A 19,525-nucleotide genomic window follows, 5' to 3' on the forward strand; every position below is an offset into this window, starting at 1 on the left:
ACTCAATTCAGAAGGCTGAATGATTTCTTTATTATAACTATGGCTAAAATACATTAATATACTATATAAAAAGGAAAATACTAAAACTAAACACTACTTTCTGTGACTCTAACACAACTCGTGACCCTCTCTGAGAGCCCAGCCCCAGGTGGGTTGGATTGGCCACCAGGCTCAAACAATCCTCACCAGAATCCAACCCAGCACTCACTCCAGGTACAGTTCTCCAAACACATTCCACATGGAAAACAAGGAGCAGAAACAGAAATTGTTTTCTCTTTCATTTCTCTCTGTGCACCTCTATGAAAATCCTGAGAGGGAGAAAAATGTGCTTGCCACATGCTGCCAGGGACTGGGGTGACCCGTGTGTGGCTTTGGGTGTCGGAATCTGTGCTATTGATGATCCCGAGATTGTAGAAAGTCTCTGTCTTTCTGCCCCGCTGCCAAAGCAGAAGTCATAATTCATCTGTGCTGGTTTCCAGGTTGTTTATTCTGTTTATCTCTCACATGTTCTGCTGCCCTGCCCAGCTCTGTCCTGCAGGGCAGCGTGTGGGGCTCTGCCCTCAGTGGGATGTGACAAACATTCAATACCAGAAACTCCCTGGGCTGGATTTACAAGAACGTGCCAATATCTGTCACCTACGTTGGACAGTGTGTCCCCAGCCTGAACCAACAGAAAAATGCCAACACCACAGTGAGACATGGAGGGCATGAAGAAGGAGAAAAAGGACAAGGCACACCCAATTTCCTCCATCTTGTCCCCTTTGAACCCCTCATCTAGAATCCTAAAATTTTACTTTTGCACCCGTGCCACACTTAATTATTACTGATATCAAACACTCAGAGCTGGTAATTTGTGCCGTAAGATTGAAAACTCTTTTCCATGGCCAGAGATCACAGCCAGTGTCTCTGGGGGCTCTGTCCAGGGGGGTTCCTGACCCCTGCCAGGGTCCCAGGGCAGACAGAGGGATGCTCTGGATTCCCACATTGGGGGGACACGCGCCGCCAGTGCCAGCACCACAGAGGGAGGCTGGAGCAGCGCTGCCAGCTCAGGGGTGACGACGGGGCAGGCAGGGCTGGGAACCGAGCCCGGCTGAGCCCTGGGCAGGGCGCGAGGGCTCTGCCAGGCCAGGAGCCCTCGGTGCCAGGAGCCCCCGGGCTGTGCTGTGTTGCAGTTCTCGGCGCGTGGGAGGAGTGGTCCCCGTGGAGCCTGTGCTCGGTGACCTGCGGGCGAGGGGCCAGGACCAGGACGCGGCTCTGCGCGGCCTCGCGGCGCCGAGGGAAGGCCTGCGAGGGCCCCGAGCTGCAGGCCAAGCCCTGCAATATCGCGATCTGCCCGGGTCAGTACCTCCCTCCCTCTCCCCACGCTCCTTCTTCCCGCCGGGAACGCCAGGAGACGGCACCAGGAGCTCCTGGTGCCGCGAGGGACGGGTGGCACCGCCACGGGCAGCGGGGACGCGGGGCTGCCGTGACACCGGGCGCACCGTCCTGTCCCCGCTGGAGATCCCGGTGGGAATTCGGCGCTGCTGGCCGTGCCGGGGTCTCACGACCCCAGCGTGGGCAGGGTCCAGCCTGGGCACCACAAAGGAGGCAGCTCCTTCCCTGCCCCTCTGCTGTGCCTGGCACTGGGGTGGCACAGGGACACTGTGGGGCTCAGGGAGGTGGCAAAGGGGGTCGGCTGCAGGGTCTGTCTGCTCACAGCTGGCAGTGCCACTGCTGTCCCTTCCTCCTGCGTGCCAGGAGCGGCCGTGGTGGTGGCTGTGGGGTTTCTGCGGTGACGGGCAGGGATGCCATGTGTCTCCTGGAGCAGGAGGGAGCGCGGGAGCTGCTCCTGCAGCAGCTCTGACAGGGACTGGCAGCCGTGGCACACCGCTTTGGGCACGGCTGTCCTGTGGCGATGCTGCTGGAGTCTCGAGCTTGGCAGGGAACGATGCCAGGGATGCCATATTTGGTTGGAAGTGGTGCCAGGGACGACGGATTTGGCAGGAGTGATGACAGGGATGGTGGATGTGGTTGGAAGCGATGCCAAGGATGCTGGATTTGTTAAAAAGCAATGCCAGGGATGCTGGATTTGGCCAGAAGTGATGCCAGGGATTCTGGGTTTGGTTGGAAGTGATGCCAGAGCTGCTGGATTTGGCCAGAATTGATACCAGGGATTCTGGGTTTGACTGGAAGCGATGCCAGGGCTGCTGGATTTGGTGAAAAGCAACACCAGAGCTTCTGGATTCAGCAGGACTGATGCCAGAGGCTTGGCTGGGAGCAATACCAAGGGTGCCAGGAACACTAAGTTCGGCAGGAGTGATGACAGGGATGGTGATGTGGCTGGAAATGATGCCAGGGATGCTGGATTTGTTAAAAAGCAATGCCAGGGCTGCTGGATTTGGTGAAAAGCAACGCCAGAGCTTCTGGATTCGGCAGGAGCGATGCCAGAGGCTTGGCTGGGAGCAATACCAAGGGTGCCAGGAGCGCCAAGCTGGGTGCGAGCGACACCAGGGTCCCCACCCTGAGCGTGTCCCTCGTGTCCCAGCCCGTGCGGGGGCCAGCCCTGGTGACAACCCCCGCTCCCAGCGCCGCCGGCACAGGACGAGCCGGCACAGCCGTAGGGTTGGACCCGTTGCCCGGCGAGCCCGGCGCGGGTGACGGCGAGCCCGGCGGCGGCGCGGCCGAGCGGCCGCCGTGCCCCGGGAGCTGACGGCGCTCTCCTTGTCCCCGCAGTGGAAGGGCAGTGGCTGGAGTGGGGCGCCTGGAGCCGCTGCTCCGTCACCTGCGCCAACGGCACGCAGCAGCGGACGCGCAAGTGCAGCGTCTCGGCCCACGGCTGGGCCGAGTGCCGGGGGGCCCACGCCGACGCCCGGGAGTGCTCCAACCCCACCTGTCCCAGTAAGGCCCCGCGCGCTGGGGGGAACGGGGGGACGGCCCCGGCGCCGCGGTGTCACCGCCGGTGACACCCCGAGTGCTGGCGGCCCTCTCCACTGCGGGGAGCCTGAGGGTGATGCCAGTGTTGGCGTTCAGGGACGCACAAAAAATCGTGGGATATGATTATCTGCATGTGTGCGTTTATTGAGAGCTCTGGGAGTCGGGGTGCAGACCCAAATCTGACTCCGACACGGCTCTCGAGCTGAGCGTATTTCATATTCTGTCGTTATATAACTTACGTATCAATTATTAAACTCAGATTGTTCTATTGTATATATTGACTTTATTCAAGCATGAGTTTCTCGTGATCTTTCTTAGGCCCCTGACCGCAGTTTCTCATGCTTATTCTTACGATTAAACAGTAATTATATTTAATTACTAAACAATCATCACATCTAACAATTCTATCATTTATCATGCACCAGCTACACAGGCACAGTTCTAGCAAGGCACAAGGCCTACATGTACCAAGGGTATTTATTTTTTTTCAGGGTCTACTAAGCTTAACTTTCCTTCTAACCTTAAATCCCCATGATTTTAAAACCCTTTTACTATCACCAGGACCACCAGGCATGTTTCAGCTAGAGGAACCGGGGGTTGGCACTGTCCTCATCCTGGGTGGCGCTGGGGACCCGTCGGTGCCAGGGCGTAAAAACACGAGGGAGATCTCCGGCGTGCACACGGGGCCGGGGATGGCTCTGGGCGCGGGGACGCCAGGCAGAGGATGGACCACGGGGTCCCCATCCTGTCCTTGGAGCCGCTCCTTGCTTTGTGGGAGAAGCGGTGGCACCACTGGCAGCCACGGAGGGAGGTGGTGGCTGTGCCGTGGTGCCCACGGATGGTGGCAGGGAACGAGGGGCATCTGCAGCAGGATGCCAGTCTGCTCCAAAAGCGATCTAAATCGCCGATCCACGCATTTCACACCCCGCGGGATTGCGGCTGGCGGCGCGCGGGGCAGCGCCGGTGCCACCCCATGCGCGGAGCCGGGTGTCCCACGGTGTCCCCATCCCCACAGCAGACAGCAAGTGGGGTCCTTGGAACCACTGGAGCCTCTGCTCCAAGACCTGCGACACCGGCTGGCAGCGGCGCTTCCGCATGTGCGAGGGCACGGGCATGCAGGGCTACCCCTGCGAGGGCACCGGCGAGGAGGTGAAGACCTGCAACGAGAAGAAGTGCCCAGGTACAGGGTACCCCGCACCCCCCCAGCGCCCCTCGCCCCACAGCTGGGCAGCGCTGACCCCCCTTTGCCCCCCAGCCTACCACGAGATGTGCAAGGACGAGTACGTGATGCTGATGACCTGGAAGAAGACGGCTGCTGGGGAGATCATCTACAACAAATGTCCCCCCAACGCCACAGGTGACCCCAGATGTCCCCAAGGCTGGAGGGGTCAAGGGGTGGTGGGTGGCATCGGGGTTGAGCACCCCAAATCCCCAGGGGAAGGGGGTGGCATTGGGGTCAAGCCTCGTGGGGCAGGGCGGGGGGTGGGGGGTGACATTGGGGTCGAGCAGCCCTAAATCCCCTGGAGCTGCGCAGGGCGCTGTGGGTGGCATCGGGGTGCCAGGAAGGGATTGCAGTGCCAGCCCCAATCCCAAATTTCCCTCACAGGGACTGCCAGCCGCCGGTGCCTGCTGAGCCCCCACGGGGTCGCCTACTGGGGTGTGCCCAGCTTCGCCCGCTGCGTCTCCCACGAGTACAGATACTTGCATCTCTCAGTAGGTGCCCGCTCCGACACGGCCCCTTCTGTCCCCTGTCCCTGTCCCTGCAGCTCTGTCCCATCCCTGGCGCTCCAAGAGCCACCTCACCTCTCTGGCATGGGGAAACTGAGGCACGGCTCTGTGGGTGGATCCCATCCGGGCTGTGTCCGTGGGAAATGGTTCTTGGGAGGGGAAGGTTCCCTCAGATCCCTGTGAGGGTGGGAATAGGGATCCCATCCCAGAGCTTGAGGGGGGCTGTGTCCCCCTGTGTTTGGGAAAAGGCTTTTGGGATGGAGAGGATGCCCCCTGACCCCCGCGGATGTCCCCAGACCTCCCTGGATGTCCCCAAAACCCTGTGAATGTCACCAGACCTCCCTGGATGTTCCCAAACCACCATGCATGTCCCCAAACCCCTGTGAATGTTCCCAGACCACCCTGGATCTCCCCAAAACCCTGTGAATGTCACCAAATCCCTGTGAATGTCCCCAGACTCCATGAATGTTCCCAAACCACCGTGATTGTACCCAGACCACCTTGGATGTCCCCAAACCCCTGTGAATGTCCCCAGACCACTGTGAATGTCCCAACACATTCCTGGATGTCCCCAAACCGCTGTGAATGTCCCCAGACCACCCTGGATGTCCCCAAATCACTGTGGATGTTCCTAGGCTCCATGGACATTCCCAAACCATCATGAATGTCCCCAGACCACCCTGGATGTCCCCAAATCACTGTGGATGTCCCCAAACTCCTGTGAATTTCCTCAGACCACCCTGGATGTCCCCAAACCCCTGTGAATGTCCCCAGACCACCCTGGATGTCCCCAGACCACCTTGGATGTCCCCAAACCCCTGTGAATGTCCCCAGACCCCCCCGGATGTCCCCAAACCGCTGCGGACACCCTCAACCTGCGCGTCCCGCAGCCGCCTTAATTAACTCTGCAGCGTCCCCCGGGCTGCGGGCACCATGAGGGACACGCAGAGCTGCTGGGGGGTGGTGGCAGCAGAGTGACACCGCTGTCCCCTCCCTGGTACCAGCTGCGGGAGCACCTGGCCAAGGGCCAGCGGGTGCTGGCAGGGGAGGGCATGTCCCAGGTGGTGCGGAGCCTGCTGGAGCTCATGGCCCGCAAGACCTACTACAGCGGAGACCTGCTCTTCTCCGTGGACATCCTGCGCAACGTCACTGACACCTTCAAGAGGGCCACCTACATCCCGTCCTCCGAGGACGTGCAGGTAGCGGCCAGGGGGACAGCGAGGGTCCCCTCCCCGGGACAGGTGCCGGTGGCTCGGCCTGCCGCCAGCCCCGCTGAGCCCCGTCCCCGCAGCGCTTCTTCCAGGTGGTGAGCTACATGGTGGACGCGGAGAACCGCGACAAGTGGGAGGACGCCCAGCAGGTGGGTGGCACAGTGGTGGCGGTGGCAGCCGCGATGTCCTTGTCACCATGGGGATGTCCACATCACCAAGGGGATGTCCCCATCACCAAGGAAGTGTCCCCGTCACCAAGAGGGTGTCCCTATCACCAATGAGATGTCCCCATCACCAAGGGGATGTCCTCATCACCAAGGTGGTGTCCCCGTCACCAAGAGGGTGTCCCTATCACCAATGAGATGTCCCCATCACCAAGGGGATGTCCTCATCACCAATGGAGTGTCCCCATCACCAACGTGGTGTCCCCATCACCAACGAGGTGTCCCCATCACCAAGGAAGTGTCCCCATCACCAAGGGGGTGTCCCCATCACCAAGGGGATGTCCCCATCACCAACAGGGTGTCCCCATCACCAAGGAAGTGTCCCCATCACCAAGTGCGTGTCCCAATCACCAAGGGGGTGTCCTGGTTACCAACAGGGTATCCTCATCACCAAGGGGATGTCCCAATCACCAAGGGGGTGTCCTCATCACCAATGGAGTGTCCCCATCACCAACGAGGTGTCCCCCAACACCAATGAGGTGTTCCCATCACCAAGGAGATGTCCTCATCACCAAGGTGGTGTCCCCAGTGTGGGGTGTCACATCCCGGTGGTTGCAGAGCTGCTCCCATCTCCCGCAGGTCTCTCCCGGCTCCGTGCACCTGATGAAGGTGGTGGAGGACTTCATCCACCTGGTGGGGAATGCGCTGAAGGCTTTCCAGAGCTCCCTCATTGTCACCGACAACCTGGGTGAGCGGCGGGGCGGCCCTGGGGACACCTGAGGGGGGACACGGGAGCGGGGAGGTGACACCCGTGTCCCCTGGCAGTGACCAGCATCCAGCGGGAGCCCGTGTCCGCCGTGTCCAGCGACATCAACTTCCCCATGAAGGGCCGGCGGGGCATGAAGGACTGGGCCCGCAGCTCCGAGGACAAGCTCTTCATCCCCAGGGAGGTGCTGAGCCTCGCCTCGGCAGGTGAGCAGCAGGGTGCGCACATCTGGCAGGCTGGGCACAGCTGGAGGTGGGCGTGTGTCCGCCCGAAAGGTCCTGAGTGCCTGGGACAGGGTGTTTGCACATCTGGAGGTGTGCACGTTGGGAGTGTGAGCGTCTGGGAGTGTGCAGGTGTGCACACACAGGTGTGAACGTGCACATCTGGATGTGCGGTGGGTGTGACCCCATCTGGAGGTGTGCACTCTGGGAGTGTGAACATCTGGAGGTGTGCACACAGGTGTGAATGTGCATGTGTGAGTTCACATCTGGATGTGCACGCATGTGTGACCCTGCACATCTGGAGGTGTGCACGTTGGGAGTGTGAGCGTCTGGGAGCGTGCAGGTGTGCACACACAGGTGTGAACATCCACGCGTGGGTGCACATCTGGAAGCACACACGTGCCTGCACATCTGGAGGTGTGCACGTTGGGAGTGGGCACACCTGGAGAGCGTGCAGATGTGCACACAGGTGTGAACATGAACGCGCTCCTGAACATCTGGACGTACACGCGTGTGTGACCCTGCACATCCAGATGTGCACACGTGTGTGACCCTGCACATCTGGGTGTGCACGCCTGTGTGGGCCCACACATCTGGGAGCGTGGCTGGTGTGTGCACACGTGAGCGTGCACATCTGGAGGCGCCCACGAGGGCACTCCTGCTGCAGATGTGGGCTCACATCTGGCTCCCATTCACGCACCCACATGCGAGCCGCACCCCGGGGCGTGCGCGGGTTACCCCAGCGTGCGTGCCAGCGCACATCTGGGCGCACATCTGGCGTGCCCGCATGCACTCCGCGTGTCACCGAGCCCGTGGCTCTCTCCGCAGAAGCCGAGGAATCGTCGCACTTCGTCATCGGGGCGGTGCTGTACCGCACGCTGGGGCTCATCCTGCCGCCGCCCAGGTGAGTGGCACCGCCACCGCGGTGTCCCCCGCTGTCCCCCGGCCTGTCACAGCCCGTGTCCCTTCCCGCAGGAGCCCCCTGGCCGTCACCTCCAAGGTGCTGACGGTGACGGTGCGCCCGCCGACCCGGCCCGCCGAGCCGCTGGTGCTGGTGGAGCTGTCCCACATCATCAACGTGAGTGTCCCCTTCCCTGGCATCGGGAATGTCCCCTCCCATGTCACCAACGTGAGTGTCACCTCCCCTGGCATCGGGAATGTCCCTTCCCACGTTATCAACGTGAGTGTCCCCTCCCCTGGCACCAAAAATGTCCCTTCCATGTTATCAATGAGTGTCCCCTCCCCTGGCATCGGGAATGTCCCTTCCCATGTCACTAACGTGAGTGTCCCCTCCCCTGGCATCGAGAATGTCCCTTCCCATGTTATCAATGAGTGTCCCCTCCCTTGGCACCGGGAATGTCCCCTCCCATGTCACCAACGTGAGTGTCACCTCCCCTGGCACCGGGAATGTCCCTTCCCATGTCATCAAAGTGAGTGTCCCCTCCCCTGGCACCAAAAATGTCCCTTCCACGTTATCAATGAGTGTCCCCTCCCCTGGCATTGGGAATGTCTCCTCCCATGTCATCAATGTGTGTCCCCTCCCCTGGCACCAAAAATGTCCCCTCCCATGTCACCAACGTGAGTGTCACCTCCCCTGGCATCGGGAATGTCCCTTCCCATGTCACCAACGTGAGTGTCCCCCTACCCATGGCACCAGTGTGAGTGTCCCTCTCCCGTGTCACCGTGAATGTCCCCTCCCACGTCACCGTCACCAGCGTGCCTCCTCCCACGACATCAACGTCAGTGTCCCCCTCCAGTGTCACCAGTGTTTGTCCCCCCGTGTCCCCCTTTCCACATCACCGTGACTGTTCGTGTCCCTCATCATCACTGAGTGTCACTGGGAGTGTCCCCTGTCCCACATTGTCATGGTGGCTGTCCCCTCCCGTGGCGTTGTCCTTCCTCATCATCAACCCTCCCATGTCATCATCGCCACCACGAGTGTCCCCTTCCCCGCCCACGCCATCCGTGTGCCACCCTGCTGTCCCCTCACTGTGTCCCCTCCCAGTGCCACCAGGGTCCCTGTCACCTGCAGGCACTGAGGTGACACAGCAGCTCCCAGTTTGTGGCGCGTCCCTGTGCCCACGGTGGGGACGTGCCAGCCCTGGGACAGCCGGGGAATGTCCCCAAGGGCCACATGGCCCCGAGGGGTGGGGACAGGGCTGGGGGCAGCTCTAACCTGTCCCTGTGTCCGCAGGGCACGTCCCACCCGCAGTGTGTCACCTGGGACTACTCGAGGACGTGAGTGAGGGGCACGGGGACACGCTGGGGACACGCTGGGGACACGCTGGGGACACGCTGGGGACAGGGTGGGGCTGGCAGTGCCAGGGGGCTGCTGGGAGGGAGGGGAGCAGGGACGGGGACAGGGAGCAGGGATTGGAACAGGGATAGGGAACAGGGATGGGGACAGGGAGCAGAGATTGGAACAGGGAACAGGGACAGGGGACAGGGATGGGGACAGGAACAGGGATGGGGACAGGGAACAGGGAACAGGGAACAGGGAACAGGGAACAGGGAACAGGGAACAGGGACAGGGATGGGGACAGGGACAGGGAACAGGGATGGGAGCAGGAATTGGAGCAGAGATGGGAACAGGGATTGGAGCAGAGGCAGGGAACAGGGATGGGGAATGGGAACAGGGAACAGGAATGGGGATCAGGATTAGGAGCAGAGAAAGGGGAACAGGGATGGGAGCACTGGGATGGGAACAGGGATGGGAATAGGAACAGGGAACAGGAATGGGGAGCAGGGATAGGAGCAGAGAAAGGGGAACAGGGATGGGAGCACTGGGATGGGAGCAGGGATTGGAGCAGGGATGGGAACAGGGATTGGAGCAGGGATTGGAGCAGGGATGGGAACAGGGATTGGAACAAGGACGAGGAGCCGGGGCCATCCCTTCCCGCATCCCAGCCCCACTGGCACGGGTGAACTGAGCTCCCACGGGATCGATGTGGCCGCGGGGCCGCCCGCGCCAGGCTGCCAGATGTGATTTGTTCGAGCTGGCAGGAATGAGGGAAAGTAGGGCAGGAAGGGGGGCGGGCAGCGCTGCGGGCTGGCACTGCCAGCCCCCTGCCCAGGTAGCCACGGGAGCGCCACAGCTCGGGGTCCCTGGTTCCACCTCATCCCCCGGACCGCTGGGGAGGTGCTGGCTGTGATGAGCGTGGCAGGTCCCAACCCAGCCCCAGGGACAGTCCGCAGCTGTCCCACAGACCCAGTTCCCGGTTTTCCTGACGTGCTGGGAGCTGTGGATGCTCTTCCTGAGCATGGCAGTGCCACCCCCCTCTCTGCCTCCTCACTGGGGGGGTCCCCATGGCAGGAGGGTCCCCAAGGGGGTGGGTCCCCATAAAAAGAGGGGTCTCCACGGTGCAGAGATCCTTCTAACAGGAGAGTCCCCATGGCAGAAGGGTCCCCAAGTGCAGGAGAGGTCCCAAAAGCAGAGGGGTCCCCAAAATGGAGGGTCCCCATGGTGGGAGAGGTCCCCATGGAGAGAGGGAATCATCGCCCCCCTGGGAGGGGACACAGGTGCCAGGGGGCTCTTGGGGCTGTTCCTGGCACTGCCCTGCCCCTCTCTGTGATGTTTCTTCCCCTCCAAATCTCCGTGGGATGATTAAACCCGAAGCCTTTCTGCTGGATCATCCCAGGGACAGGGATGGCTTCACCCCCTCCCCGAGCTCAGGGGGCTCCCCTGGCAGTGCCCTTCTTAGCAAGGCCAGGAAGGGGTTAACAAACTCCGGAGGGGCTGCGCGTGGTGTTTGATCATTTCAAATTGCTCTCCCTCGCTCTCTTCCCATTAATCAGGGATGCTGGCTTGGGAAACTGGGACACGGAGAGCTGCCAAACCCTGGAGACCCTCCCGGCGCACACCAAGTGCCAGTGCCGCCAGCTCGCCACCTTCGCCGTGCTCGCCCAGCTGCCCCGAGACCTGGTAGGGGACAGGCTGGGGACAGCCAGCAGCCCGCTGGGGACACGCCGTGTGGCTGAGGGGTGACCCCCGGCCGGGGTGGGGGCGGTCCCGAGGGAGGGTGGGGATGGGCACGGAGCGTTTCCTGCTAGGACGAGGTGGGCACCGGAGGGTGGGGGTGTCCCCCAGCAGCCAGGGGAAGGGTCCCAGCACCCCCAGCATCCCCAGCACCCCCGGCAGGGTGGGTTTGTGCGGGCAGGAGCTGCCGTGGTCCCCAGAGCTCCATACAGGGTGCCAGGAGGGGAGGGGGCACCCCGTTGCTATTCCACCCGCGTCCCCTGTGGGCGTGGAGTCCCCTTGGGCTGTGCCACCACTGCCACCCACCCCTTCGGGCACCCGGGGGTCCCCAGGGAGGGGGTTGAGGGGGCAGGGGGCTGGCAGGGGGCTCAGCCTGTCCCCCCCGGTGTCCCCCCAGGCCATGGACCCCTCGGGGACGCCGTCGGTGCCGCTGATGATCGGCTGTGCCGTGTCCTGCATGGCCCTGCTGACCCTGCTGGTGATCTACGCGGCCTTCTGGAGGTGACAAGGGACACGCGGGCACCTGGGGGCACCGGGGGGCACCTGGGGTGTGAGGTTGTGTGGGGAGGGGGGTGACAAGAGGGGACACGGCACCAGGGAAGGCTGAACTTCCGTGGGATTAATGGGAATGGAGAACCTGGGTGGGAGAATCTGCCTGGGACTGTCCCTGCCCCTGTGGCGGCATGGGACAAGGGACAGGGACGGGGACAGGGACAGGGACAGAGATGGGACAGGATGGGGACGGGGACAGGGACAGTGACAGGGACAGGGACAGGGATGGGGACAGGGACAGGGACGGGGACAGGGACGGGGACAAGGGACAGAGATGGGACAGGATGGGGACGGGGACAGGGACAGGGAAAGGGACAGGGACGGGGACAGGGACAGGGACAAGGGACAGAGATGGGACAGGATGGGGACGGGGACAGGGATGGGGACAGGGGCAGGGACAGGGATGGGGACAGGGACAGGGACAGGGACAGGGACGGGGACAGGGATGGGGACAGGGACAGGGACAGGGATGGGGACTGGGACGGGGACAGGGACAGGGGACAGGGACAGGGACAGGGACCGGGACGGGGACAGGGACAGGGACAGGGACAGGGACAGGGACGGGGACAGGGACAGGGACAGGGACAGGGACGGGGGACAGGGACAGGGGACAGGGACAAGGGATGGGGACAGGGACAGGGACAGGCTGGCCCCACGCCGCTCCTGCCGCAGGTTCATCAAGTCGGAGCGCTCCATCATCCTGCTCAACTTCTGCGTCTCCATCCTGGCTTCCAACATCCTCATCCTCGTGGGCCAGTCCCAGATGCTCAGCAAGGTGGGTGCCACCACCCTGCCACCACCCTGCCACCACCCTGTCACCCTCGCTGCTGGCGTCCCAGGCCACTCGCCTGGTCCCCCGCTGGCTCCCGGCCGCAGATTGGATTTGGATTAACTCGATCCCGGGATTAACTCCACACCAACCTCGCCGGGGGCGTGGGGCTTTAACCACCGCGGTGCCAGCACGTGGCCCGTGTCCCCCTGATGTCGCCGTGTCCCCACCCTGCAGGGCGTGTGCACCATGACCGCCGCCTTCCTCCACTTCTTCTTCCTCTCGTCCTTCTGCTGGGTGCTGACCGAGGCGTGGCAGTCCTACCTGGCGGTGATCGGCCGGATCCGGACACGCCTGGTCAGGAAACGCTTCCTGTGCCTGGGATGGGGTAAGAGCCCGGCCTGCCACGGAGCGGGGCACCCCTCGCCCACCCTGCTGGCTCAGCAGGAGGGAAACTGAGGCACGGCGGAGGAAAGCAGCGCCAGGTGTCTCCGTTGGGGCACCCTCAGGCCGTGGGGAGCTGTCAGAGGAGCTCCAGCGCTGTCCCCACCCCTGGGGTTGGCACGGGGAGGGGACGGTGCCACCTTCCTCCAGCTCCTCCAGCCCCGTGTCCCCTCTCCAGGCTTGCCAGCCCTCGTGGTCGCCGTGTCCGTCGGCTTCACACGGACCAAAGGCTACGGGACAGCGAGCTAGTACGTGGGGACAGGGGACAGGGACAGGGACAGGGGACAGGGGACAGGGAACAGGGGACAGGGACAGGGGACAGGGGACAGGGGACAGGGACAGGGGACAGGGACAGGGGACAGGGACAGGGACAGGGGACAGGGAACAGGGAATGGGGACATGGGACAGGGGAAAGGGGACAGGGACAGGGACAGGGGACAGGGAATGGGGACATGGGACAGGGGAAAGGGGACAGGGACAGGGACAGGGGACAGGGGACAGGGGAAAGGAGACAGGGGACGGGGACAGGGGACAGGGGACAGGGACAGGGGACAGGGGACAGGGGACAGGGGACAGGGAATGGGAACATGGGACAGGGGAAAGGGGACAGGGACAGGGACAGGGACAGGGACAGGGACAGGGACAGGGACAGGGACAGGGGACCGGGACAGGGGACAGGGGACAGGGGACAGGGGGACAGGGGACAGGGGATAGGGGACATGGGGACATGGGACAGGGGACAGGGACAGGGGACACGGGGCGGGGCTGGCTGCGAGCAGGGCACGGCCACAGGGCTGTCCCCTGACCCGTCACCCGCGGTCCCCTGCAGCTGCTGGCTCTCGCTGGAGGGCGGGTTGCTCTACGCCTTCGTGGGACCCGCTGCTGTCATCGTGCTGGTGAGCTGCCCCCCAGAACCCTGCACCCCCCAAAACCCACCCGGGGGGGGGGGGGGCTGGGAGCCGTGGGCAGGGGGCTCCGTGCCAGCCCTGAGCCCCCCAAAACCCACCCCGAGGGGGGGCTGGGATCCACAGGCAGGGGGTCCGTGCCAGCCCTGAGCCCCCCAAAAACCCACCTGGGGGGGCTGGCAGCCGCGGGCAGGGGGCTCTGAGCCCCCCAAAACCCACCCGGGGGGTGCCCCAGCCGCGGGCAGGGGGCTCCGTGCCAGGTCTGTGCCCACCCTCCCGCAGGTGAACATGCTGGTGGGCATCATCGTCTTCAACAAGCTCATGTCCCGCGAGGGCATTTCAGATAAGTCCAAAAAGCAGCGAGCTGGGTAAGTGCCCTGCGCCCCTCGGGGTGGTGGTGGGGGGGTCCCCGGGGCTGCCCCCCGACCCCCGCACCCTGCCGGGGGGGCTGGGCACGGGGGGTGCCCCGGGTGGGGCAGATTTCCCCGCAGCGGTGGGCGGCGGGGGTGAGCGCAGCCCTTTGCTGGGGGCTGCTGGAGGGGCAGAATTTGGGGGGCAACCACCCCCGCTCCTTCCCTCGGGGAACGGGGGGTCCGCAGGCCGCAGCCCCCCCTCCGTGCCCGCCCCCTCCCCTGCCGCTTGCCCACCCCCCTCGCCATTAACAGCTGCCGCCCTCGACTAACCCGGCGCTTTCTTTCTCTCTTTCTCTCTCTTTCTTCTCCCCCTCCCATTCGCTTCTTGCCTGTGTGTGTCCATCCATCCCTCCGTCCATCTGTCCATCCCCTCCCCGCCCTCCTGCCTTGCTCCCGTGCCTGCATCCCCCTCCCCACCCCGCTGCCCCTCACCCCCGCGTGGCCCGGTCCTGGCCGTGGGGCGCCGGGGGGTCGCTGGGCTGCTAGCTCCAAGCCCCCCCCGTGCGGCAGCCTGCTGCTGAAATGCACCAAGTGCGGCGTGGTGTCCAGCGCGGCCATGACCTCCGCCACCGCCAGCAGTGCCATGTTAGTGCCAGTCCCGTGCCCCCCGCCCCGAGCACAGCGCGGGGTGTGGGGTGGGGGTGTGTGTGGGGGGACTCTGGGCATCTCCCCGAAGGGGTTGGGGGGCGGCTTGGGGGTCCCCGAGGGGAAGAAAGGAAGGAAGGAAGGAAGGAAGGAAGGGTGATGCTCTGTGCTCGGGGCGGGGTGTCCCATCACGTCTGCATGGCATGGCTTCCCCATGGCAGGTCACCTCATCGCTGGGGTTTGGGGGGGGCTCTTCTGGCCTAAAGGTGGGGGGGCACAAGCTCGGGGGGGGTTGTCTCCGGGACCCTCTTCCAGAGGCTGCCGAAGTCCTCCCTCACGGGGGTTTAGTCGCGGCAGAGGCAGCCCCAAAATTCGCTGCTAAAAAAAAATAAAAAATAAAATCAAAATCAAAATCAAAATCCCCTCTCTGCTGTTGCGGTGGCCGTGGGAGGGTGGCGGTGGCCCCGCGTCCCCCCCCAGCACCCTGTGGCTGTGAGGGGACAGGGACACACCTGGGGGGTGCTGCTGGAGCCCACAGGTCCCCTCAGCCCTCCTTGGGGACACCGAGGAAGAGGGGACAGCTGGGTCACACAGCCCCGGCCGTGCTTTGGGGGGCTCGGGGGGCTGCTGCTGGGGAGGGGGGCCGTGCCCGGGGGGGCTGCCCCGGGGCAATCCCACCCCGCGGGCTCACCCCGGCCCCTCTCTCCCTGCGCCAGGGCATCGCTGTGGAGCTCCTGCGTGGTCCTGCCTCTGCTGGCGCTGACCTGGATGTCGGCCGTGCTCGCCATGACCGACCGGCGCTCCATCCTCTTCCAGGTCCTCTTCGCCGTCTTCAACTCCGTCCAGGGCTTCGTCATCATCACCGTGCACGGCTTCCTGCGCCGAGAGGTCAGCCGGGGGCCGGGGGCCGTGACCGGCTCTGTCCCCGCAGGGCTACCGGGGGCCAGGCCTGGCCGCGGGGCCGTGACCGGCTCTGTCCCCGCAGGTCCAGGACGTGGTCAAGTGTCAGATGGGGGGGTGCAGGAGCGAGGAGAATGAAAACTCGCCCGACTCCTGCAAGAACGGGCAGGTGCAGATCCTGGTGAGTGGGGTCCCCCAGCCCGCAGACCCCGCCGCTGCCCCGTGCCGGCCGTGGTGCTTCATTTCCCCGTCTCTCTCCCTCTCTCTGTCTCCTCTCTCTCTCTCTCTCGCTCTCTCCCTTCTTTCTGGATTTTTATAGACAGATTTTGAAAAGGACGTTGACCTGGCGTGTCAGACAGGTGAGCTCCCCTCTGTTGTCACCTTGCCGCACCTGGGAGGGACGGGCAGCACCAGCCAGGGGGTCTGTCCTGTGTCCCCCCACCCTCCGCGGGACCCCCGGGGCCGGCTCTGACCCCGCTCCCTGCCCGCAGTGCTGTTCAAAGAGGTGAACACCTGCAACCCCGCCACCATCACGGGCACCTTGTCCCGCATCTCCCTGGACGGCGACGAAGACCCCAAGCTCAACACGACCTCGGAGGGCGGCCTGGGCTTCTCCAGCCTGCCCGGGAACATCCCCCCCGCCAGCATCCTGGTGCAGGTGCCCAAGATGACGCCCAACGTGGTGGCGGGGCTGACCGAGCTGGGCGAGCCGCCGGCGCAGCAGCTCGGCCTGGAGGCGCCGGGCCCCGTTTACCTGTGCACCGAGAGCAGCCTGCGGCCCCTGGAATACGGCTGGATCCGGGCCCCGGAGGCCCCCCGCGAGAGCGATTACATGATGCTGCCCCGCCGCACCGGCAGCCTCAAGCCTTTCCCCCGGGACGAGGCGACGCTCGGTGCCGGCGCGGAGGAGGCGGTGCCCGGCGGGACGGGGCGCCCGGCGGTCGAAGGGGACGCCTATCCCGGTTTTGTGGCGGTGGATCACGTCAACGTGAACCTCAACCAGCCCTACGCCACGGTGAAGGCGCCCTACGGCCTCCAGTTCAAGCAGCATCATCCCACGGTGAGGCAGATCCTGGCCTCGGAGCTGTCGGAGCGCAGCCGCACCATGCCCCGCACCGTGCCCGGCTCTGCCATGAAAGTGGGGTCGCTGGAGGTGAGCGGGGGGCTGCTGCCCGCGGGCACAAGCGTGGGGAGGGACACGACTGCACGTGTGGGCTCGCATGAATTCCCCCCCCGGCCATCCCACCCTCGGCGGGATGAGCTCCGTGTCCCCAGCCGGGCATGGATTGGGGCTGGCATGAGCCCCCAAACCCTGTTCCTCCTCATCCCGGCCCTGCAAAGACCTTTCCCTTTTCTTCTCCATCTCCTCCCCCCGCTCCTGCCTGTGCCCCCGCCAGAGGAAGAGGTTGCGGTACTCTGACCTGGACTTCGAGGTAAGTCCCGCCACGGAGGCGGCACCGGTGCCACCGTGGGGACCGATCCGCTTTGTCCCCGCTCCTTCGCCCTGCCGGCAGCTCCTGAGCTCGGAGGGGGTGGAAGCAGGGCAGCAGCAAGCGATGACTCTGCCGGAAAACACCGGCGCTGGGCATGGAGCGGGCTCTGCTGCTTGTGTGGGACGCAGGGATGGGGACAGGGGACAGGGCACAGTGCCGAGGGGCAGGGGACAGTGTTGTGGGACAGGGGACAGGGGACAGTGCTGAGGGGCAGGGGACAGTGCCGAGGGACAGGGGACAGTGCCGAGGGACAGTGTCGAGGGACAGGGGACAATGCCGAGGGACAGGGGACAGTGCCGAGGGACAGTGCCGAGGGGCAGGGGACAGTGCTGAGGGACAAGGGACAGTGCCGAGGGACAGGGGACAGTGTTGTGGGACAGGGGACAAGGGACAGTGCTGAGGGTCAGGGGACAGTGCCGAGGGACAGGGGACAGGGCCGAGGGGCAGGGGACAGTGCTGAGGGACAGGGGACAGTGCCAAGGGACAATGCCGAGGGGCAGGGGACAGGGCCGAGGGGCAGGGGACAGTGCTGAGGGACAGGGGACAGTGCCAAGGGACAATGCCGAGGGGCAGGGGACAGGGCCGAGGGGCAGGGGACAGTGCTGAGGGACAGGGGACAGTGCCGAGGGGCAGCGGGCAGCGCCGATGGCCACAGGCTCTGCTCTGCCCCCGCAGAAGGTGATGCACACACGGAAACGCCACTCCGAGCTCTACCACGAGCTCAACCAGAAATTCCACACGCTGGACCGGTACCGGGCTCCGTCCACCGGCTCCTCCAAGGTGAGGTCCTGGAGGCCCCGTCCTGCCCTGGTGTGCACCCTGCAAGCCTTTACCTCCTCCTGCATGGACTGTGGCACCCCAGGGAGATGGAGGGCACCCAGGGGCGCCGCCGGGGCTGAGCGCTGGGGTTTTTCCGCAGCGAGAAAAGCGGTGGAGCGTCTCATCGGGCGGCGGGGACAAGAGCACGGCCAACGTAAGTCCTGAACCCCCCCATGGGGGTTGTCCCATCCCATCCTGGGGAGGGCAGGAGGTGGCTGCGGGGCAGAGCCAGGCACTGCTGGCCACAGCCGCCCCTCGCCCCGCAGGATGTGACCAGCCCCGAGGAGCAGCGGCCGAAGGCTCCGGCCGCGCCGCCCAAGCCGTGGAGCACCTTCAAGGCGATGACGCTGGGCTCGCTGCCCAGCGCCCAGCGGGACCGGCTGGAGCTGTGCCGGGCAGACTGGGACAGCCCCTGCGGCGGCCTGGACGCGGCCGATGGCGACTTCCAGACGGAGGTGTGAGCCCCGTGCCCGCCGCCGCCGCCGCGCCCCGGCCGCGCTGGGTTTGCTCCGTGCTCCGGGGGCAGCCGGGGGGGGTCCCTGCCTGGTCGGAGCCGTTTTCCCCCCAAGCCCGGGAGAGCCGCCTCCCGTTCATCCTCCCGCGGTTCCTCCTCCTGCCACCCCCAGGACGCGGGTGTGGAGGGGACCCGCGGCCTTTCCCCCCAGCCCCAAAAATGCTCCCCCACGCTCACGCCTGCACCCCCACCCCGGGGCAGGACCGGCCGTCGAGGCCCTCAGACCTTCGTTCTTTTCTACCGGGATGTTTCTTCACGCCGTGCACCGTGTGCACGCGAGCGGCCGCCCCCCGGGACCCCCCCCCCCAACCCCGGGACCCCCGCGGCCGCCCCCTCCCAGCCCTCCCCACTGTCCCCACCCCACGGGGCAGGTGCTGTCGTTGTTGGAAATAAAAGTTCACTCTCTGTGGTGCCGTGGGGCCGCGGCCGCCGCCTCGTGCTTCTCCCGGCGGTGGCTGTCACCCGGTGTCACCCGGTGTCACCCGGTGTCACCCCTGCTCTGCCCCAAAATTCCCCCCCCTCACCGAGCAGGCCTGATCCTGCAAAGGAACATCTGATCACGGGAACCGGGAGCAGTAATTATGGATTGATTAATCAGTGAGTAAATCAGGAACCTCGGAGGTCGGCACCACGCGGAGCCGCTCCAGGTGGGCTGCCCGGCGCTGCCGGAGCATCCCAGCATCCGGAGCAGGACCAGCAGCTGTGGTGGGAATGCCCAGAGCAGGAGCTGGGTCAGGACATCTCTGCTGGTGGCTCTCAGCACGGCTGGCATGAGATTTTGATCCGTGGTGGGATGGCGGCACCGAAATCCTCCCGCTGGGAGAGCCGTGGCGGTGCCGTGGTGGGAGCAGATCCCGCTCAGGGCTGTTCCTTCCCTCTGGAAAAGCTCGCGGCTGTTCCTTCCCTCTGGAAAAGCCTCCTGAGCTTCCTGAGGGCTTCCCGTGCACAGGACAGGCTTGGAGAGAGCAAAGGGCACTGCCCAGTTTGGGCTGGTGGGCACTGCCCAGTTTGGACCTTGGCACTGCTCCCAGCCCCAGTGCCCCGGCACTGGGCCAGGATGTGACCCTTGGAGTGGGGGAGCCTCTGCCCAGCCCCCCCAGGGCATGGAAGTACCAATTTCATGACCCAGTTCATCCCAGCAGTGCCCAGTTC

At 64.6% G+C, this 19,525-nt stretch overlaps 1 protein-coding gene across 3 annotated transcripts in view; it reads left to right on the plus strand.

The window, feature by feature from the left end:
• The window catches only part of ADGRB2 (adhesion G protein-coupled receptor B2), a 34,451-nt gene extending 15,653 nt beyond the window's left edge, over window positions 1-18,798 (plus strand). Inside the window, exons 5-32 of one of the 3 annotated variants that reach the window (XM_077788549.1) lie at window positions 1,173-1,337; window positions 2,713-2,877; window positions 3,929-4,093; window positions 4,169-4,270; window positions 4,520-4,626; window positions 5,646-5,840; window positions 5,933-6,001; window positions 6,656-6,764; window positions 6,842-6,988; window positions 7,832-7,907; window positions 7,979-8,081; window positions 9,198-9,241; window positions 10,799-10,925; window positions 11,377-11,480; window positions 12,204-12,306; window positions 12,538-12,688; window positions 12,923-12,992; window positions 13,574-13,640; window positions 13,932-14,017; window positions 14,549-14,647; window positions 15,364-15,535; window positions 15,633-15,728; window positions 15,867-15,906; window positions 16,039-16,700; window positions 16,945-16,980; window positions 17,716-17,820; window positions 17,960-18,013; window positions 18,126-18,798. In XM_077788549.1, coding sequence (XP_077644675.1) covers window positions 1,173-1,337; window positions 2,713-2,877; window positions 3,929-4,093; window positions 4,169-4,270; window positions 4,520-4,626; window positions 5,646-5,840; window positions 5,933-6,001; window positions 6,656-6,764; window positions 6,842-6,988; window positions 7,832-7,907; window positions 7,979-8,081; window positions 9,198-9,241; window positions 10,799-10,925; window positions 11,377-11,480; window positions 12,204-12,306; window positions 12,538-12,688; window positions 12,923-12,992; window positions 13,574-13,640; window positions 13,932-14,017; window positions 14,549-14,647; window positions 15,364-15,535; window positions 15,633-15,728; window positions 15,867-15,906; window positions 16,039-16,700; window positions 16,945-16,980; window positions 17,716-17,820; window positions 17,960-18,013; window positions 18,126-18,320 — 3,614 coding nt within the window. In that variant the 3' untranslated portion in view covers window positions 18,321-18,798. The remainder of the gene's footprint in view (window positions 1-1,172; window positions 1,338-2,712; window positions 2,878-3,928; window positions 4,094-4,168; window positions 4,271-4,519; window positions 4,627-5,645; window positions 5,841-5,932; window positions 6,002-6,655; window positions 6,765-6,841; window positions 6,989-7,831; window positions 7,908-7,978; window positions 8,082-9,197; window positions 9,242-10,798; window positions 10,926-11,376; window positions 11,481-12,203; window positions 12,307-12,537; window positions 12,689-12,922; window positions 12,993-13,573; window positions 13,641-13,931; window positions 14,018-14,548; window positions 14,648-15,363; window positions 15,536-15,632; window positions 15,729-15,866; window positions 15,907-16,038; window positions 16,701-16,944; window positions 16,981-17,715; window positions 17,821-17,959; window positions 18,014-18,125) is intronic. The other 2 variants (XM_077788550.1, XM_077788551.1) reach the window with 2 other exon arrangements.
• Window positions 18,799-19,525: the final 727 nt, after the last annotated feature.

The sequence above is a fragment of the Lonchura striata genome, chromosome 26, assembly GCF_046129695.1.
Source record: "Lonchura striata isolate bLonStr1 chromosome 26, bLonStr1.mat, whole genome shotgun sequence".
Classification (NCBI taxonomy): Eukaryota; Metazoa; Chordata; class Aves; order Passeriformes; family Estrildidae; genus Lonchura; species Lonchura striata.